The sequence below is a fragment of the Canis lupus genome, chromosome 26, assembly GCF_011100685.1.
Source record: "Canis lupus familiaris isolate Mischka breed German Shepherd chromosome 26, alternate assembly UU_Cfam_GSD_1.0, whole genome shotgun sequence".
Classification (NCBI taxonomy): Eukaryota; Metazoa; Chordata; class Mammalia; order Carnivora; family Canidae; genus Canis; species Canis lupus.
The window spans coordinates 11808719-11826683 of NC_049247.1; the positions used below are offsets into that span (position 1 = coordinate 11808719).

Genomic DNA, 17965 nt, shown 5'->3' on the forward strand with positions numbered 1-17965 from the left:
CACGTTAGCCTGAGAAGTGTGACACTTAAGTGTCACCAGGCCACCAGAGAGGCCCATGGTACTGAACAGGCTAAGAATTCTTGCCTAGAAGAAACACTATCAGTAAACCTTCAACTTGGTTGTGATTTTTGTCATAAACCAACTATTCTATGTATTGTGAGTACACCTGAAATCGGGTCACATACAAAGAGCAGTACATCAACCACTGTGTGAAGGATGCTGCATTGGCCCTTTCCATCCTTTCTGTGACCCTATGAAGTAGGTACTGGTTTTGTCCCCACTTTACAGATGAGGAGAACAAGGTCCTGGGAGGTTAAGCCACTTGCCTATGGCCACATAGCTAGAAAGAGACACAACTAGAATTCTAACCCCACTGTCTCTTAACTACTACCAGACAGGCTCCTGGTGATCTCTTTCAATTTTTAGAACACAATAGACTTTTAGGAGAGCAGGGGGTTTAGGGCTGAAGCCTCCTCTCCTACTTCTCCCACCCCTCCTCCTCCCCATCTCCACCCTGGCCCCTGACTTTGTTTGTCATGTGAAAGCACGTCAGCATAGCCAGGCAGGGGACACGGAGCATCTGCCAAGTTTCCATGAGGCTACGGAGCCCTCACGACACCCAGGGGTCCCCTGGCCGAGCCCTCCTGTGGCATGTGCCACCTCTGAGCCAAAGCTGGAGCCATCCTGAGCAGCCACACCACTTGGAATCTCCCCCTGGGGCCAGAAGTCTGAAAGGAATGAAGTTAGCTTTACGGTCCTCTCTTTGCGGCTCCAGCTACGTAATGGAAAAAAAAAAAAAAGAAGAAGAAGAAGGAGGAGGAGGAGGAGGAGGAGGAGGACTTGGAGAAGGAGGTGGAGGAGGAAAATTATAATAATAATAAAACATTATAAAAGTCGTCAAATCTCGCTGGCAATTCTATTTAGGTCTGCCTAGTTCAAGAACCAAGCTGCCAGAGCTCCAACAGGAAGGGGGAAATCTCTTTTAGTTTTATATTCTTAATGGGGATGGTTATTTTTTTTTTTAATTAAAGAAAACAACTCCCAAAAAATGTTGGCTGAGGGATTTTACAAGAGAATGTATCAATGGACTCCGTGGAACTCTCCCTTCTAGCGCTGCCAAATTGCAAAATTACTCTCTGGAAAGGCCAAATCCTGCTTTTGATTACTAACACTCACAGAAGTGGGAAAGCCATATCATCCCAATAACCACTCGTCCCTCGCAGCTTGTTTTTCTCCAAGGCGGTACAAACATCCTCCCCTCCGTCCATCAGGAACACCTCAATTTGGGGCCTGCCATACAATGTCCCCACGTCCAGCTGACAGGTGTCAAAATCGGAGCGGGTGAGGGCAGGGGACTGCAGAGGCAGAGGGAAGAGGGGGTCTGCACCCAGCTCCTGGCTGCACCAGCCTGGGGAATGCAATCAGTGGCAATACGACCCCGCTCTCTTCCCCAGCAGCCTGAGCACATTGGTGAAGAACCCAGGGCACAAGGGAAGACAAGGAAAGGTCGAAAAGTCTGTGTGTCCCGGAAGCAGGGCGGCAACAAAATACTGTTTTTTTTTCCAGCCTCGTCCTCGTCTCACACCTCCAGCTCCTCATCAGCATTGTTCCTGGGGGGCCTCTTAATGCTCCAGCCACCGTGTACTGGTCACCTTCCCTCCTTTGATCCAGGCGACAACCCCACTCCGTCGGTGTGATGAGATATGCATTAGAGGTAAAGGAACTGAGGCTCAGAGAGGTTAAGCAACTCCTCCCAGATCACACAGTGAAGAAGAGGACAAAGCTGAGCTGGGCGCCGGGTCGGCGCTATTCCCAAGCTCTTGCCAACGAACTTCTACTTGATCATAGAGAACTACGGGGTGCACGGGGTGCACGGGGCAACAGGGCAACTCAGCGCCCTGTTCCACAAGGCATCCTGCTGCTAACGGTCGGGCAGGGCCTGCTCGGGGCCACGTGAGTCCTACCGGTCAATCTGTCAGTCCTGCTCGGGCAACCCTTAGTATACCAAACAGTCGGACCCCGCCGCTCTCGGGTGTCACCGAGCTGTGGCCGCATCCTCGCCCATGCTAACTGCCACCCGCCCCCCCGCCGCCGCAGCACCTCGGCTGGCCCCGGGTGTCGGAGCCCGCGCACCAGCTCCTCCCCGGCTCGGGCCCCCTCACGTTCTGTTCCACGTGAGCGAGTGCAGTGAATGACGCCATTGTCGCCGGGTCTGGGTTGTAAAACATTACAAGGGAACACTGAAACCCGCGGCCAAACTGCATCCGTAGCCCGCCGCCAGCTAACGAACGCCCCCGAGAACGTTTTCCACTGCGGCCCACTGAATTGGTCTTTTCACGGGAGCAGGTGGCAGGGGCGCTGGGGTGCTGCGGGGGGCGGGGGGCGGCGGTTGTGTGTCCCCCCACCCACCCCGCCACCGCGGCGCTGCTCACTCAAGCGCTGGCGGCCCTTCTCCCCAACACCCCCCCCCCCCCCCCCCGGGAGCCGGGCGCTGGGGCAATGCCAGGATCCCTGTTCTCCTGGAGTGAGTCCTTCCTCAGGCTCGCAGGCTCATCTGCGATTACAGTTCAGAAAAAGCACCCCCCACGCACCCCAATCCAGCCAGAGGTCTCACAACTTACCAGGTTTCTCGTTCCCCCCTCCTACCCCCCCCACCCCCGCTCCGGGGGACACTATTGTGATCCAGCCTGCAGGGGACACGCAGGGGCCCAGGGACAGCTCAGCCAGGCAGGGCTGAGCTCAGGGCAGATCCCAAAGGCTGTCTCTCACTTCCGCTGAGTGCTTTCCGATCGCACTGTCAGGACTCAGTTCACACCAGCCAGGAAGCTGGAGAAGGGCGGGGTGAGAATAGGACCCACAGACAAGCCGCACACCTTCCCCACCACGGATCCCACCAGGGTGGTAGGACTTGAGAGGCCCCATGAAATTCAAAGGTGCCTCCCTCTCCGGCCTCGAGCACTCACCGCTTATGGCAGCTCTGGTTGGAGAACTGGGGGCTCCCTTGTTAAGACTCTAGGTAATTTAATATCAAGGTGGTCATGTGGAGCAGGGGCTCTGCAGTCAGGATGCATGGATGTGCCTCGCTCCCGTACCTGGCCCCAAACCTGGCCCCTGTGGAGCCAGCTAGGTTACCTCTTTCTCTGAGCCTCAGTCTTCTGTCTATAAAATGGAACTAAGAAGACCTGCTGCCTCTTGGGATTGTAAAATAACACGATGTGTGGAAAGGTTTAGCATATATTTGGGTCACACAGTGCGATATATACCAACTTATGAGTCACACGTGATTACATTCTGCAAAAGAAATTCTAACCTTGCAAGGGCTCTGAACGGCCTATGAACCCCGCCCAAATATCAGATATTTAGAACTTGTCAATTTTTCTAGGGAGAGGTCCATCCTCGTTTCATCTACTCAAAGGAGGCCTGTGGTTCCCAAACAGCTTTTGAGCAACACCACAGAGCAGCTCTAGAATCACAGAGGAAGTCCTGGCTGGTTGCATGGACCACTGACAAGGTCAGCCTCTTTCTCAGCCTCTTCACTCACGGAATGGTAATCACGAGGCCCATGTGACATGTCCTAGCTGTGAGCCCCCAAAGAGGGGACTAGAATGTGAAGCTACAGACAGGAATGGTCAGTGCAAACGAAACTCCGGAGTGACTCAGGCCAACAGGACGTCAACGAGTGCTGCCGGGTAGCTTGTGCTCAACTCAAGAGCTTGACATTTTGGTTCTGGCTTCTCAAACTAGCAATTTTAACAAGTTTAACCCTGTCTTTGTTGTAGTAGTTTATTTGTTTGATTGGTTTAATGATTTTGGAGGAAGGATGGAAAGGTGGAGAGGACTTTCTGAGGTTGGGCCTGGGTCTTTCTGGAAGCCAGAAGACTGGAAGGGCCCAGACTTTTCTCAAGTGGCTTCCTATCCTGAAGGAGATTGTCTTGAGGCTTGGTTCTGGGGGGAACCACCTGGGGGCTCCTTGGTCGTGCAAAAGGAAGTCAAGGAGCTCCTGATGACCTTAGGTTCAAATGATGACGTTGGCAAAGTCATAAGAAAGTCACCACTTCTGCAGGAATGCTCAACGACATGTGTGCTACTAATATAAAAACCTGTCTCTCCCCCTAAACACAAATACCTCTGAGGGAATGGGTCCCCAGGGAAACAAGCTTCTAATGTGAGAACATTACTGAGATGAGGTAGTTGAGATATAGGGCGGCTTAGAGTGGGGACCAGTAGAGACAGGGGTTTCAAGCTTGGCTGCATAGTGCGTTCATCTGGGGAATTAAAGAAAACATCCAAACTTCTGTTTAAGGGATTAAGAGTACAAGTATTTTTGATGGGCACTGAGCAACATATAGAATTGTTGAATCATTATACTGTACCCCTGAAACTAATATAACGTTGTCTGTTAATTATACTTCAACTAAATAGAGAAAAAAATTTCAGCAAAGGAAAAAAATACTGAGGAGCCCAAATAGCTCAGTGAGTTGAGCACCCGACTCTTGATTTGAGCTCAGGTCATGATCTCAGGGCCATGGGATCAAGCCCCATGTCAGACTCTGTGCTCAGCAGGAAGCCTGTTTGTCCCTCTTTCTCTGCTCCTCCCCACCCCTCAAATAAATAAAAAAATAAAATCTTTGAAAAGAAAAAAATACTGACTCCTAAGCCCACTCTCATCTCCAAAGTCTGATGCTCAGCCTGGACTTGAGGAGTTTTTAAAACTCCCCAGGAGAGAGTGGGATCCCTGGGTGGCGCAGCGGTTTGGTGCCTGCCTTTGGCCCAGGGCGCGATCCTGGAGACCCGGGATCGAATCCCACATCAGGCTCCCGGTGCATGGAGCCTGCTTCTCCCTCTGCCTGTGTCTCTGCCTCTCTCTCTCTCTCTGTGACTATCATAAATAAATAAAAAAAAAAAAATTAAAAAAAAAAAAAACTCCCCAGGAGAAAGAAGCTTTATACAAAAGAGTCCTCACTGTAAAAATCCATTTACACAAAATTCTGTAACAGATGAAACTAACTTACAGTGAAAAAAAAAAAAGAAAAGAAAAAAGTTGAAACACTGATTGCTTCTGGTGGGGAGGTAGAGGCAGGAATTCACTGGGGTGGAGCATGAAGAAAATGTCTGGAGTGAGTGTTCTATATTATGACCAGGGCTTGGGTTTCATAGGAATGTGCATTTGTCAAAAAGTGAATGGTACACTTAAGATTTGTGCATTTTACTCTATGTAATTTTATCCAAAACAGAGATTAGTGAGCAAAAATTGAATCTTAATGACATGCATGCAGAAGTACAGAGGACTAGAATGTACTTATGTCTGCTACTCAGTATGAAATGCATAAACAAAAATAAGATGGATGGATGGATAGATTGGTGAATGTCTCAGCGGATGGACAGACAAATGGATGAATGGGTCAGCAGATGGAAGGATAGACTGGTGGATGGCTGGATTGGTGGGTGGATGGATGGATGATAGCACAAATATATAGCAAAATATTAACTGCAGAACATAAGAAGTAAGTGGGTATGGGGTACTTACTGTACAATTCTCCCATATTTTTTATGTTTTCTTGCATTTTTCATAATAAAACATTGGGGGAGCACTGCAGGTACTTCTCATGTTCAGCCAAAGTTGAGCACTTAGAGCAAAGAGTTATTTTTTATAAAATAGTCCGGCACATGGGATCTATTTCCAGATCTGTTTCACACATTTACCTGAATGCCCTTCCTCGTTCTGCAGAGCCAAGGGATTACCCAGGTGCAAGCAGGGGACCTCTCCATCAGAAAACCTGTCAAAGGGCAGTTTCTGAACCCTCCCCAGAGCACCGATTCAGAACCTCTGAGGATAAAACCCAGAAATCTGCTTTTCTTAACAAGCTCCATCAAGTAATTTTGATGCCTGCCAAAAGTCTGAGAAACACGGCTTAAATGTGAATGAGTAATTTGTCCACAGACCCTGACCCTAAAGAGCAGGTATGCTGGGGCAGGGGGTGGAGGAGGAGAGGGTGAGGACAGTGCTGCAGATGAACGGGGAAAGGTCGGAAGGGGCTGTTCTGAGCATCCTCAATGGACAACCATGAGCCTACATGGGACCCCTTGGGACAAACCTCAATTTCACAACTTAGGCTGGCTTGGCTTCCCAAACACAACTCCCTCTTGTTTTCGATAAATTCACACTTCTCCAGGGGAAGCCGTGTGGCTAGCCAAAAGTACAGCAAGAAGCAGGAAGTTAATGCCATCTCCAGAATGTTGTCTTGGAAATCACTCCTCATTAACCGGGCATTCCGATTACCTTTAACCACAAGTATGGGAATACAAGAGTGGTAAACCGTTTGAAAGTGACCATTTGAGGTTAAGGAGCTGAACATTAATTTAAAATCAGGAAGCCAAGGCTGGAGGAAGGAAGGTACCAGTGAAAGGCTTTTAACCTTTTAGGGGCCCCAGACTCCTGAATCCCTTAAAATTGTTGGAAATTTTTTTCTAATTCTGTATCATGAGTCTTTCAGAGGTCCCTGGCTTTCATTGGATTTTCCAAAGGGATCCTGAATAAGAAGCCTGGCCCTTGAGGAAGAAGATGGAGGTGAGTAAAAATAACTCAGAGGCAGGTGAGAACGGTCAGTTTCCAACGTGAGCAGGTGGAAACGGCTGAGGCCTGGGACAGACAAAAACCACCTTGCCGGTCAATCTGGAACATCCTGGGCCTTCCTACCTGCTGTCTGGTTGGGGGCTCAAAATCCAGGCCACTCAAAGCAGAAGTTTAAGGTATCCTGGCTCTGGAGACCACTCCCCGCCACAATGTGTGGGCAGCCCAGGAAAAGGCTGAGGTAGGACAGGCTCTGAAGCCAGCACAGTCCTGGCTGGCTGAGTTGACAAGGCCCCAGTGCTGCTGCATAAATGCTGTGTATGCCAGGACGACCGGGCCTCGCTCATGGCCACTCTGTGCAAGCTAAAGCATGCCTTCTGCCCCTCTTCCGCTGCCTGCCTGCCCCTATTCTGGGGTTTGCATATTGTTGCAGGAGGACAAGTGACAGCCTGGTGGGGCGGAAGGGGGATTTTCTCCAACCTGGAGAAACCAAGCTCACAGCCAGGCCTCTGCACCCTGACTAGTTGTGCGGCCTTGGGCATGTCAACCTGGCTGCTGGCTTCCCAAGGGCTCGGACCCTGTCTCAACACCTAACGTTAAGCCAGCATCAGTCTGGGCCAGATGCTGTGCCAAGCACTGCCATGCCTCTTGGGGTGGCATTAAAACATTGGGACTTGGGGCACCTGAGTGGCTCAGCGGCCGAGCATCTACCTTCAGCTAAGGGCACAATCCCGGGATTATTTTCCCTTAAATAATCAGCCTGTTTCTTTCTCCCTCTGCCTGTGTCTCCTCCTCTCTCTCTGTGTCTCACGAATAAATAAATAGAATCTTTAAAAAAACAAAACAAAACATGGAAACACATTCTCTGACTCTCCTTCCATCTAGAGGAGGGATCCTTGAGTCTTGGATCAGGGCCCACCTTAGTGAGTTCCAATCAACCAAGAGAACGCAGCAGAAGGGACAGGACAGAGTCTCAGTCTTCCTCCTATTTCTCCTCAGGGGCAGCCAGCAGCCACGGAAGGAGTCTGACTCCCCTGAGCCCACCACGCTGGGTAGGCCGCATGCACATGCTCCAGGGGGACAGCCTAGCTGAGGTCCCAGCCAAAAGCCAGCATCGACTGCAGGATTATGACAGTGTGCCATCCGGGAAGTCCAGCCTGGTGCCATCAGCTACCTGCCACCCCAGCCAGCGCCTGGCTGCAGGCAAGAATGACCCAGAGGAGCCCTTTCCAAATTCCTGACCCACAGATCATGGACAAAATGAAAGTGCTTCCCTGTTACCTCTTGCTTAACCCTGCAGACAGTGGTGACAAGCAATGCCTGGTCTTTTTACCATCAGTAGGACCCGAATAAGCATCCCTGAGCAAGGGCGAGTAGATTGCACCTGGATGAGATTCAGGGTGCCCTGACGGTCTCTGAGCACCTTCTGAAGGACTGGGTTGCCTGCACTCCCTGGTCCCTTTAGCGGGCCATAGAGGCACAGGATAAGCGGTCTCTAGGACTCTGGCTGTCCTGGATTTACAGTCACAGACACAGAGCGGATGGCAGAGCTTGCAGCCCAGGCACAGCCAGGCCCAGTGAAGCCTGGGAATAATCCTGTTCTGTAGCAATGGTAATCGGGACACACATATTACCTCATTCCCACACAACAACCCTGGAGGCGGGGTCTCGAATTATCCCCCATTTTATAGATGAGGAAGTAGAGGCTCAGTGGTGTTGGGGAGCCCAGCCCCGGAGCTTTCCACCAGTGGACCCTGCTCCTCGGGGTGCTGATTCACCTCTGCATCCTCAAGACCTGCCATAGCACAAGCACTTAATACATGTTACGTGAATAACGAATTGACAGGTCAAACACTGGAGAAATAAATGAATCTACAGTCCTCAGTTTCTCCTCCCACAAAACTGGAAGAGACGCTGCCTCCTGTAGTTCCCTTCTGTCTCTAGAATGCCATGCTTCTCGGAGCAGCTGTCCCCCGGGTACCACCACGTCCCTGTGCCACCCCAGTGGGCTTTCAGAGAGCTTCAGACCCCTACTCCATACCCCAAGACTTGTCAATCCCTGCCCATGTCTACCCTGATCCAACCCAGAAAACCTTTCTTCCCCAGCACATGCAAATCCCACTCTTCCCACAAGGTCCACCTCCCACCTTCTCCTGCCCTCCCTCCCCCATCTGACCTCCCCCATCATCCCCACTCCCCGCCCCCAACGACCCTGGCCTTGGGCCCCAGCACCCTTGGCTCTTTGGAAGGTCACAACTTTCCTGGACACATCTTAAAAAGGCTGAAATAAATTCAAAGAAAGCGATGCTCTATGGAAAACCAAGACATAGGTTATTTCAAAGAAGAGGAAAGCTCCCACACCTTTCTTGTTAGGATGAGCACCCAGAGTTATTTCCCAAATCTCTGTCATCTGTAGATCGCCTTGACAAGCTCACCAAACCTTTACACCACTTCTACTCTTATTTAATATTTTCCCAGGACACCTGGATGGCTCAACGGTTGAGCGTCTGCCTTCGGCTCAGGGTGTGATCCCAGTCCAGGGATCAAGTCCCGCATCGGGCTCACAGGGAGCCTGCTTCTCCCTCTGCCTGTGTCTCTGCCTCTCTGTGTGTGTCTCTCATGAATAAATAAAAACTTCTTAAAAATTAATATTTTCCCTTAAATAATCAGCCTTAGTTCTCGTTCTCCCCTCTTCCCCTACCCCCTCCCTCCTTCCTTCTTTAGAACTTAGCCTCATTCCAAGCAATAATATCTATAAAATCAGCCTGATGTGCCCATGTCTGTACACCTTCTAAAATCATCCCATCTGTCACCAGAGTAGAGGTCCTGCCATTTGGGAAATACTGGTTGTTTAGGGCAACATGTTTTTTTTTTTTAAACCGCAGATTAACCTTTCAGAATAACCTTGGCACATATTCTAAATCAGTCAGCTAGAGACAGGATTTTAAAAATACTTGTATCTTCTTTATGCTTTTTCCACAGCTCGCTCATTTTTATAATAAGCGGTTCTTGCTTCTGTAACTGGAGACCATAAATGAATGTTGGAAAATAACTAAGACACTGTCAGCATTTTCCGAACACAGAGAGCAAGGCACGGAGAGATAGAAGGGTGAGTGCCCAGACATTTGCCCAGCTCATCCAGACGTTATTTATATGGGCTAACCTCGAGTCAGTGTCCAGCCCTCTCCCCTTCTTCCAACTGTTGCAATTAAAGGAAATGTCATTCCTCCGGCTTCCCTCCCCCCGCCCCCCCGCGGGCCAGCTGTCACCGGGTGTGTGGGGGACAGGAAACAGGATTACAAGATGAACAGGGAGCCTGCCGTTCCGGCCTGGCTGTTATCACGGCCGACTCCGGACAGCCATCTTCCCCACTTGTCACTGGGAGCTGGGACCACAGCCCAGAATAAATGCTGAACAAGGGCAAGACTGGGAGTAATGGGGAGTCTTCCCCCAAATCTGATATGTTGCATCAAGCATGGACTAGGAACCAGGCACCTCATAGATATTTTCTCATGTAATTCTTACAAGAACCCTGGAAAGTGGAGGCTATAATTTATGCCCATTTTACAGATGAAAAGACTGAGGTTCCGTGAGGTGACACGCTGATACATGCAGAGCAAGGATTGAGCCCGGGTTTGTCTGAGTCCCCAAGCCTCCTGTTGGAGCCACTGTACAGGCCTCACTCTGTCTCCTCCTCAGGGGCCGTGTACACAAAACTGGGCAGATGACCCTGTCCACCCTCCCAGGCTGGCCAGTGGTTAGTTCTGCCTTCTGAGTCCCCAGCACAACTCCTAATGTGGCCACAAAGACATGTGGTTCTTAGGTTGTGAGTTTTGACACAATAGGTCAATTACTGAGAGCCTACTGGCCCCCTGCCACCCTCTCCTGCCTTTTACTGCAAGTGCCTACTCAAAGAGGACACCTAGACAACCCCAACCAATCTGCATGAACAGGGGAGATGATCTGGACAGTCAGTTCAGACCAAAGTAAAGTCATCCTTCTAAATATCTAACCGGCTATGTTTATAACTTCAAGGGAGAGTCCCCGGGGTCACTGATATTTAAGATCTCAGACACCTGCACTCCCCCACCTGTCTCTCCTCCACGTCTATCATTTATCCCATCCACTTCCAAAGCCAGGGGGAGTAGCTGGATCAGATGGGAAGGGCATGGCCCACCGGGGGAGTCTGGACCTTATACTGAGGGTGCGTCTTACACTGTGAGTAACCTCATCTGATTTGTGTTTTACAAAGATGTCTTTGGCAGCTGCCTAGAGAATGTCCTGGAAAGGTCTAAATAATTTAGAAGGCCATGGCCGGTAGCAATGGTGGCAGCTGGAATAGACAGCCTGGTAGGAGAAAGGAGGTGAATTCAGACATATTTTAGGAAGGCAGAAACAACAGGACCTGGTGACCAGTTACACAAGAGGAGGCGATTTACAACACCTTAAATCCTGTATCCCATCTGCTCTTGACCTTGTGGGAAGGAGGGATGACGTAAGGGATGGGGAAACCCTTGGTTTGCAAGCTGCAATGGGGTGGCCCACCCCTCACCAGCAGGAGGATGGAAGTGAGACTCTGTCAGAGGCTAAAATCCCTCAGTGATGACCAGCAGTCAGAGCAGCCCAAGAGCCCGATCACCATGGCAATTCAAGCTTGGCATTCTGAACCCAGGGCCACAAACAGGTTGACAACCTCCCACCCCACACACAAGCTTTATAGGATACCTGTTGTCAACTTTTCCACTTGATGGTGGACTCAATCCAGCTCCGATTTAAAAAATGCTGCCACGTAAAGCCAATTGTTATTTTTTAACAAAAATAATTTAAGAACTTGGTTCTTTTAGCCACAAAAAGCATCTTGCTCATCTGTGGTCATGAAGTAAACTGATTATAAATGCAGAAATGCATATGAGTGGGGTAGAGGGTGCACACCTGACGGTAACGGTATATTTCTTTCCTAACGCATGCAAAGTTAGACTGGGAAACCCTCTTTCTAAAAACACTCTCCAGGGGCACCTGGGTGGCTCAGTGGTTGAGCATCTGCCTTTGGCTCAGGTCGTGATCTCGGGGTCCTGGGATCAAGTCCCACATCGGACTCCCATGGGGAGCCTGCTTCTCCCTCTGCCTATGTCTCTGCCTCTGTGCGTGTGTGTGTGTGTGTGTGTCTTTCATGAATAAATAAATAAAATCTTAAAAAATAAAATAAATAAAATAAAATAAAATAAAATAAAATAAAATAAAATAAAATAAAAACAATTTCCGTGGCATGAATTTCCAAACCAGTGTGAAAACCACGACACTGTGGCCTTTCTCTGTTCCTCCCTTAGATCCCTGATCTTTCTTTGAACGGGTATGGTATGTCTGTCCATCGGCCTGACTCACTCTTCTTATGTCTTCCAGAAAGGATAAGGAAAAGCTTCCTACGTGACCTCACTTTATTTTGAAACACTAAACCCACTGAAGCGGGGGTGGGGGGGACCCTTTCTTGGTCAAAGGAATCAAGATGTATTTCTAATTCTCTTGCCATATGGTAAGTTATTTTGGAAGCATATCAAGAGGTAGAGAGAATGTTTGACAAAATTGGCAATGCTCGTACAATCCTTTCAAATCAGACCAAATTCCCACTATGTACATTTTCTACAGCCCCTTCTATTCATCATATCAGCGACTGCGACCACAGGATATGTAAAAATACCGAGCAATTTTTATCACCAGCTTCCAATCCCCCAGTGCCTCGGACCACCACGTGGTGTCAAATTTGTCTGCATTTCACCCCCAGGAAATCGAGTCATTAACTTCCCTTTCATTTACCAAGAGCTGTTGCCAAAAAGAAAATCATTCATCGGCTGTGACTTATGGGAAGAAAGAGAGAAAGGATTGATTTCATGAGAAGGAGAGAGAAGGCAAAGAAAGGGGAGAGAAAGTTGTAGCTTTTGTTGCTCCGGGCAGATGGAGGACGCCAAGTTCCCAAGGTCCCTCATGCCGTCTCCTCCCTCCCGGTCCTGGGAGGACCCAATCCCCCCCACCCCCGGGCTGTCCCAAAGAGTAAACCATATGTGAGCATGTAGAGATTGTCAGATGGTGGGACCAAAGGTGGCTATCTCTCCTTTTTCTCGATGCCTAACATGTCTGGGCCTCTGTGAGCAGGTAGGCCAGAGGACAGAGGTACTGGGCTGCTGCTGGCTCTTCTGGGTTACTGGGGGGTGGGGAAGTGAGGTGGAAGGTGGGGGGTACATGGAGAGAAGGGAGCCCAGCACTCCACCTTCTTACCTTTGCATTCGTGACATTCTGTGGAGCTCCATGTCATCACTGCCCCGGAATCCTTTGGCGAAGGGATTATTCTCAATCTTTAATTGGGTGATCTGAAGGAAGGAAAGAGAGAAAGAGAGACTCCGTGTTCACTTGATGGCTGGAAACGCAGCCTCTGGCAACCAAAAGCAGCAAATTAAGCCAGTCACGGCAGTGGGACCCACCACTTCATTTGAGAGGAGGCTTTGAAAACTGCCCTAGATCAGACCACTTTTAAAAGGGAAAAAAACCTGGTTTCGGTTTGCCCGTTAATTGGAGTCATACTCTGCATCACTCCAGCTGGGCTTGTTTGTTTTTTAATCCTAGCATGTTGTATGTCAAACACATTCTAGGCCCCTACACTCAGTGCCCCCCCGCCCCCTCAGAAAGTTGGGCATGTTGACATGGTGCCACTCATCCTGCAGCATGGTAACCGCCATTTGGAGAAATTTGATTGCTTTCAAAATTCTGCTATGGGGATGCCTAGGTGGCTCAGTCGTTGAGCATCTGCCTTTGGCTCAGGTCATGATCCTGGGGTCCTGGGATCGAGTCCCACATCAGGCTCCCTGCATGGAGCCTGCTTCTCCCTCTGTCTATGTCTCTGCCTCTCTCTGTGTGTCTCTCATGAATAAATAAACAAAATATTTTTAAAAAATAAAAAAATTCTGCTATGCCCCATGCCTCATTCATTTCAGCATCACAGAGTTAGCTAACACAGGTGGAAGATGGTGTTTGACTAAATAAACACCCAGAGAATTGTAGCACACATGATAACCTGTGCGTCAGCCCCAAGGCCCTTCAATTTTCTAGATAGAAGAGACTTCCCTCTTCTTGGAAATTTTTTGTTGCAATGTACAAAACTTAGCAATAGGACAGGTTCTTGGGTCCTGTGGTCATAACTTTCATGGAAACCATCAACACGTATTCTGTAAGTGTGAGCGTACAGGTCCAGGTGAAAGAGTACAACCACATGGAGTCTGCTAAAAGTATTTCCTAAAAGCTGAGTGTGAATTGAATTTTTATATATCAGACACTTTAGAGCCACCAAGGCAGCATTCGTGAGGCTCAGTCACACAGGTTTCACCTTCACCATTGTTATTGTATCATATCTATATGTCTACATAGCCCCTGTACACTGGTCTGCCTCAGTATTTTGATTTAAACCTAACCACTTTTTGTTTACAAAAAATATATAATATCACTTCTCTCTACCTCAAACTAGAATCATGAGCTACCACATTGGGCTCCCTGCGAGGAGCCTGCTTCTCCCTCTGCCTGTGTCTCTGCCTCTCTCTGTGTGTCTTTCATGAATAAATAAAAAAATCTTTAAAAAAAATCATGAACTATTCAATAAAAGAAAAACCATTGTATCAAATTCCCCCTACTGGCACCCGCAGAAAGTTCTAAACCTGAGGCCTGCCCTCACTTTGTTGCAAGAGGAAAGGAGACACTTTTAAAGATGGATTTAACACAAACTGGTACTGAACCCTCTCCCTGATAAATGAATAGAAAGATAATCAAAACAAGAACAATTTTCTCTCTGTGATCCCATCATATGCAAGTACCCACACAACCACCTCAGCTATCCACCGTAGTAGAGTTACAGACTTTGAGAAACTGAGTACGTTTCTTTGAGAAACCAGGAGTAGTAACTAGTAAATGCACCCATAATCCATCCCTTTGGAGGCAGGCATTCTGGTGTGTTCTGTTTTCCAGAAGAGATGGCCTCGTAAGGTTTCCTTCTAACTCCAAAACTCTATAACGAACGTGAAATTGCTATATTATATACGTGTATATGTGTGTGTGCACTTGCAGTAAAAAATATACATAAAATTAACATTTAAAAAATATGTTATAGAATTCCAACTGCATGACATTTTGGAAAAGGCAAAACTATAGAGACCATAAAAAAGGATCAGTGGTTGCCAGAGGTGGTGTGGGGAGGGAGGGATGAATGGGCAGAGCACAGAGCACTTAAAATAAAACTACTCTGTATGATAACTTAATGGTAGATAGAAGTCCTCATATATTTGTCCAAACCCTCATACATTTGTCCAGATCCCTAATGTAGATTCTGGGTGATAACGACGTGTCCGTGTAGGTTCATCGATCGTAATAAATGTCCCACTCCGGTGGAGGATGTTGATGGTGGGGGAGCTTTTGAGGCAGGCGGAGGGGGTAGGGGGGGTCAATGGGAACTCTCTATACTTGCCGCTTAACTTTGCTGTGAACCTAGAACAGCTATAAAAAAAAAAAAAGACCTATTTTAAAACTTTTTAAATAGATGGGGTATTTATGTGTATACACATTCCCTCCTTCCTTTTTTTAAAACTCTACCCATTCCTACAACTTTCTGATTTTGATTGACCCTTCAGAATGAGTAGAAAAGTCTGTAAAAAATCTCTTAGGGAATCAGTCTTTAAAATGTGCACTCCCAAGGCGCCTGGGTGGCTTAGCTGGTTAAGCATCTGCCTTTGGCTCAGGTCATTGGGCTCCCTGCTCAACGGAGATCCTGCTTCTCCCTCTTCATCTCCCTCTACTTGCCACTCTGCCTACTTGTGCACACACTCTCTCTTTCTGTCAAATAAATAAACGAAAAAAATCTTTAAAAAATTAAATAAAATACGCACTCCGAATCCACTTCTGTTTTGTGTCCAATAGCCCATCACCTAGTGGAGCATTCTTTCCCACTTGAGCTTCATCATAATAAAATGCAACCCAAGTGACCATATAGCATGGGATTTTTTAAAGGGAGGTGGGGAGGGATCCTCAAAAGGTTAAGTAAAAATCAGATCATTCAAAAAAGGGTGGAGGAATCCTTGCTGCACTCCCTGTGCCCCGCCCCAAGAGTCACTGAAGCCAGTCCCTAGGAGTATTGTAGGCAACATGGGTGCGGTATGGGGGCTGCATTAATGCCTAGTCCATGATGTCACCATTCCACCAAGAGCTTAAGGCAGACAATTATCACGAGAGGGGAAAAAAAAGGCAGGGGGTGGGTTTGAGTATTTTATTAGCAAAAAATCTTTCGCTCAAAACCATCCCTTGCACCGCAAAGAGGTCCACTATTCCCTCATTTTTGCGCTTCCAAAAATATGATTGCATAGGACAAGCACAGTTTGCTGCATAGGCAACTTAGGTACGTTGCTCTTACATATGTCTTTTTCATGGAGTATAGATGTCTAGAGGATGTAAGAATTATTACACTGGAGAAATATTCATAGAACAAGCTCAGCTGCGGGTGAAAATGTCTGCCTTACTCTCCAGAACCTTGTGTCTGAAATTCCCTTCCTAACATGCTGCATGTTGGTGAGCTCACTCGGGCACACAGGCCGATACGTTGGATGTCTGAGTTCTACTAACAGGCTCCACTGAAGCTCACTTTCACTCTTCACGAAAATGCACTCGCTCCAAAATCAGCATAAAACCGGATATCCGGGGGAGGGGGGAGGGGGGACTAAAACAAATATAAATGCCAGCTCCAACCAGTGAGACAGAGGTTGTAAAAATTAATGAGAATAATTGTTGTGAATTCTTGCTTTTGAAAAAAAAAAAAACCCTCATGAGGGCCAAAAATCTTAATTATGTCTCTCTATTAGGGGTTCATTTCCTGGTCCCAACCAGAAAGCTCATACCTCATAAATACAGACTCCTTACACAATGATTTAAGCAGGAGAAGAAATGCCTTTTAATGGCAAAGTAAGTTAATATCAGGGGATAGACATGCTCGCATACACAGCCATTGTTGCAAGAGCAGAGAAATGAAATGCCCACGTGACCTTTTTTTAACACCTAAATATTTCTAGGGATTGCTCTGGGCGCTGCTGACAACCTCAGTGAAAGCCTTACAAAAACGTGTTTCACAGAGCAAACGTCGCTGCTGCGGAAGAGTCGAGTTTTTAAATATCTTTTTCAAGCTGTCAACCATCTGGGGAAATAAATCCCAAATCCAGCTTGGGATCACAGCTGGGCTGAGGAAATACGTAGTGTCATTAGGCGCCCAGGGGCGTGCGGGTGTGTGACCCCAGCCTAGCAAGTGAACCCTGCCACCCACCTGCCTCCCCCTGGTATACCTGCATCCAAGCAAAGAAAGTTCATTCTGGAGGATGGGGCCAGAAAACAACTGCCTCATATTGTCCTACACTGTCCTGGTGATTTAATCACATGGATTGCTTTTCTGTCCTTGCTCATTTATCCAAAGCATAATAATTCAGGGCAAACAGTCCTTGAATTGATGGCACGTTCAGGGAAATGAACTAACTCAACCACAAAAACTAACATTTGTAGTTGTTTTTCAAACATGGTTAAGAACTTATCTAGAATCTCAGTTCTTCTGATTTCTCAAATAGGGAAGGCAAAGAGCTTCCCAGGGCCTGTGTTTTGGATGGAGTTGTTACAAACCGATCAGTTGAGTAGTCAGTCAATGGTATCATTGCTGATACTCTGTGCTTTTTCCCACCCTCTGCACTACGCATTTTCCAAGGATTATCTCGTTTGGTCCTCACGATGAGGACCACAAACAATTCCTGTATGACCCCCATTTTACAGATGAGGAAAAACGAGTCAGGTAACTTGCCCAAGTCAAACGAATCTGAACCCAGGCAGCCTGCCTCCAGAGTCCCACCTGAACCCTCAGGCAATGGCAAGTGAAAGCACAGGTGGCTCCTGCCATGAAGTCAAGAGTCTCGACACCTCACCCAGGTGGGACTATAATGTAAGAAGACAGAGTCCAAAAACCACACTCAACTTGGCCTGAGTATTGAAATCACACGTTATATATCCATACAGGGAATGCCTGCAGGGGCCTCAGACTGGACTGGAAGAAATGTACTGCTCTACACTACCTCCTGACCAAGAATATAGGTGCCTTTGATACTTTACAACTAAAACGTGGGCAAAACTTATCACATGGGGTGACAGTGGCTGAAAGCTGTCTCCTATGAAATCCCTCCTCTGGAGGTCAGGCTGGCTAAAAAACACTTTATGGCCAATCCACTAAAAACTAAACCCAAATTCCCATCTGTGAACCCTTTGTGTGGTCATCAGACACACATCTATCCAGATGCATACTTGAAGACATACATTGTTAGATCTATGAGCATTCAGACA

At 47.9% G+C, this 17965-nt stretch overlaps 1 protein-coding gene and 1 long non-coding RNA gene across 10 annotated transcripts in view; one reads left to right on the forward strand and one right to left on the reverse strand.

The window, feature by feature from the left end:
• TBX5 (T-box transcription factor 5) overlaps positions 1 to 17965 on the reverse strand; it is an 86894-nt gene that overhangs the window by 14528 nt on the left and 54401 nt on the right. For all 8 annotated transcript variants that reach the window (XM_038575197.1, XM_038575196.1, XM_038575198.1 and 5 more), the window contains one exon: positions 12842 to 12933. In XM_038575197.1, coding sequence (XP_038431125.1) covers positions 12842 to 12933 — 92 coding nt within the window. The remainder of the gene's footprint in view (positions 1 to 12841; positions 12934 to 17965) is intronic.
• Positions 2194 to 7779, forward strand: LOC111092531. Of its 2 annotated transcripts, none has more exons than XR_005379190.1 (5): positions 2194 to 2346; positions 3383 to 3511; positions 5729 to 5961; positions 6487 to 6568; positions 7571 to 7779. It is a non-coding gene; the product is annotated as an uncharacterized LOC111092531 (long non-coding RNA). The 2 variants fall into 2 exon arrangements; XR_005379189.1 differs by having other exon boundaries at positions 6495 to 6568.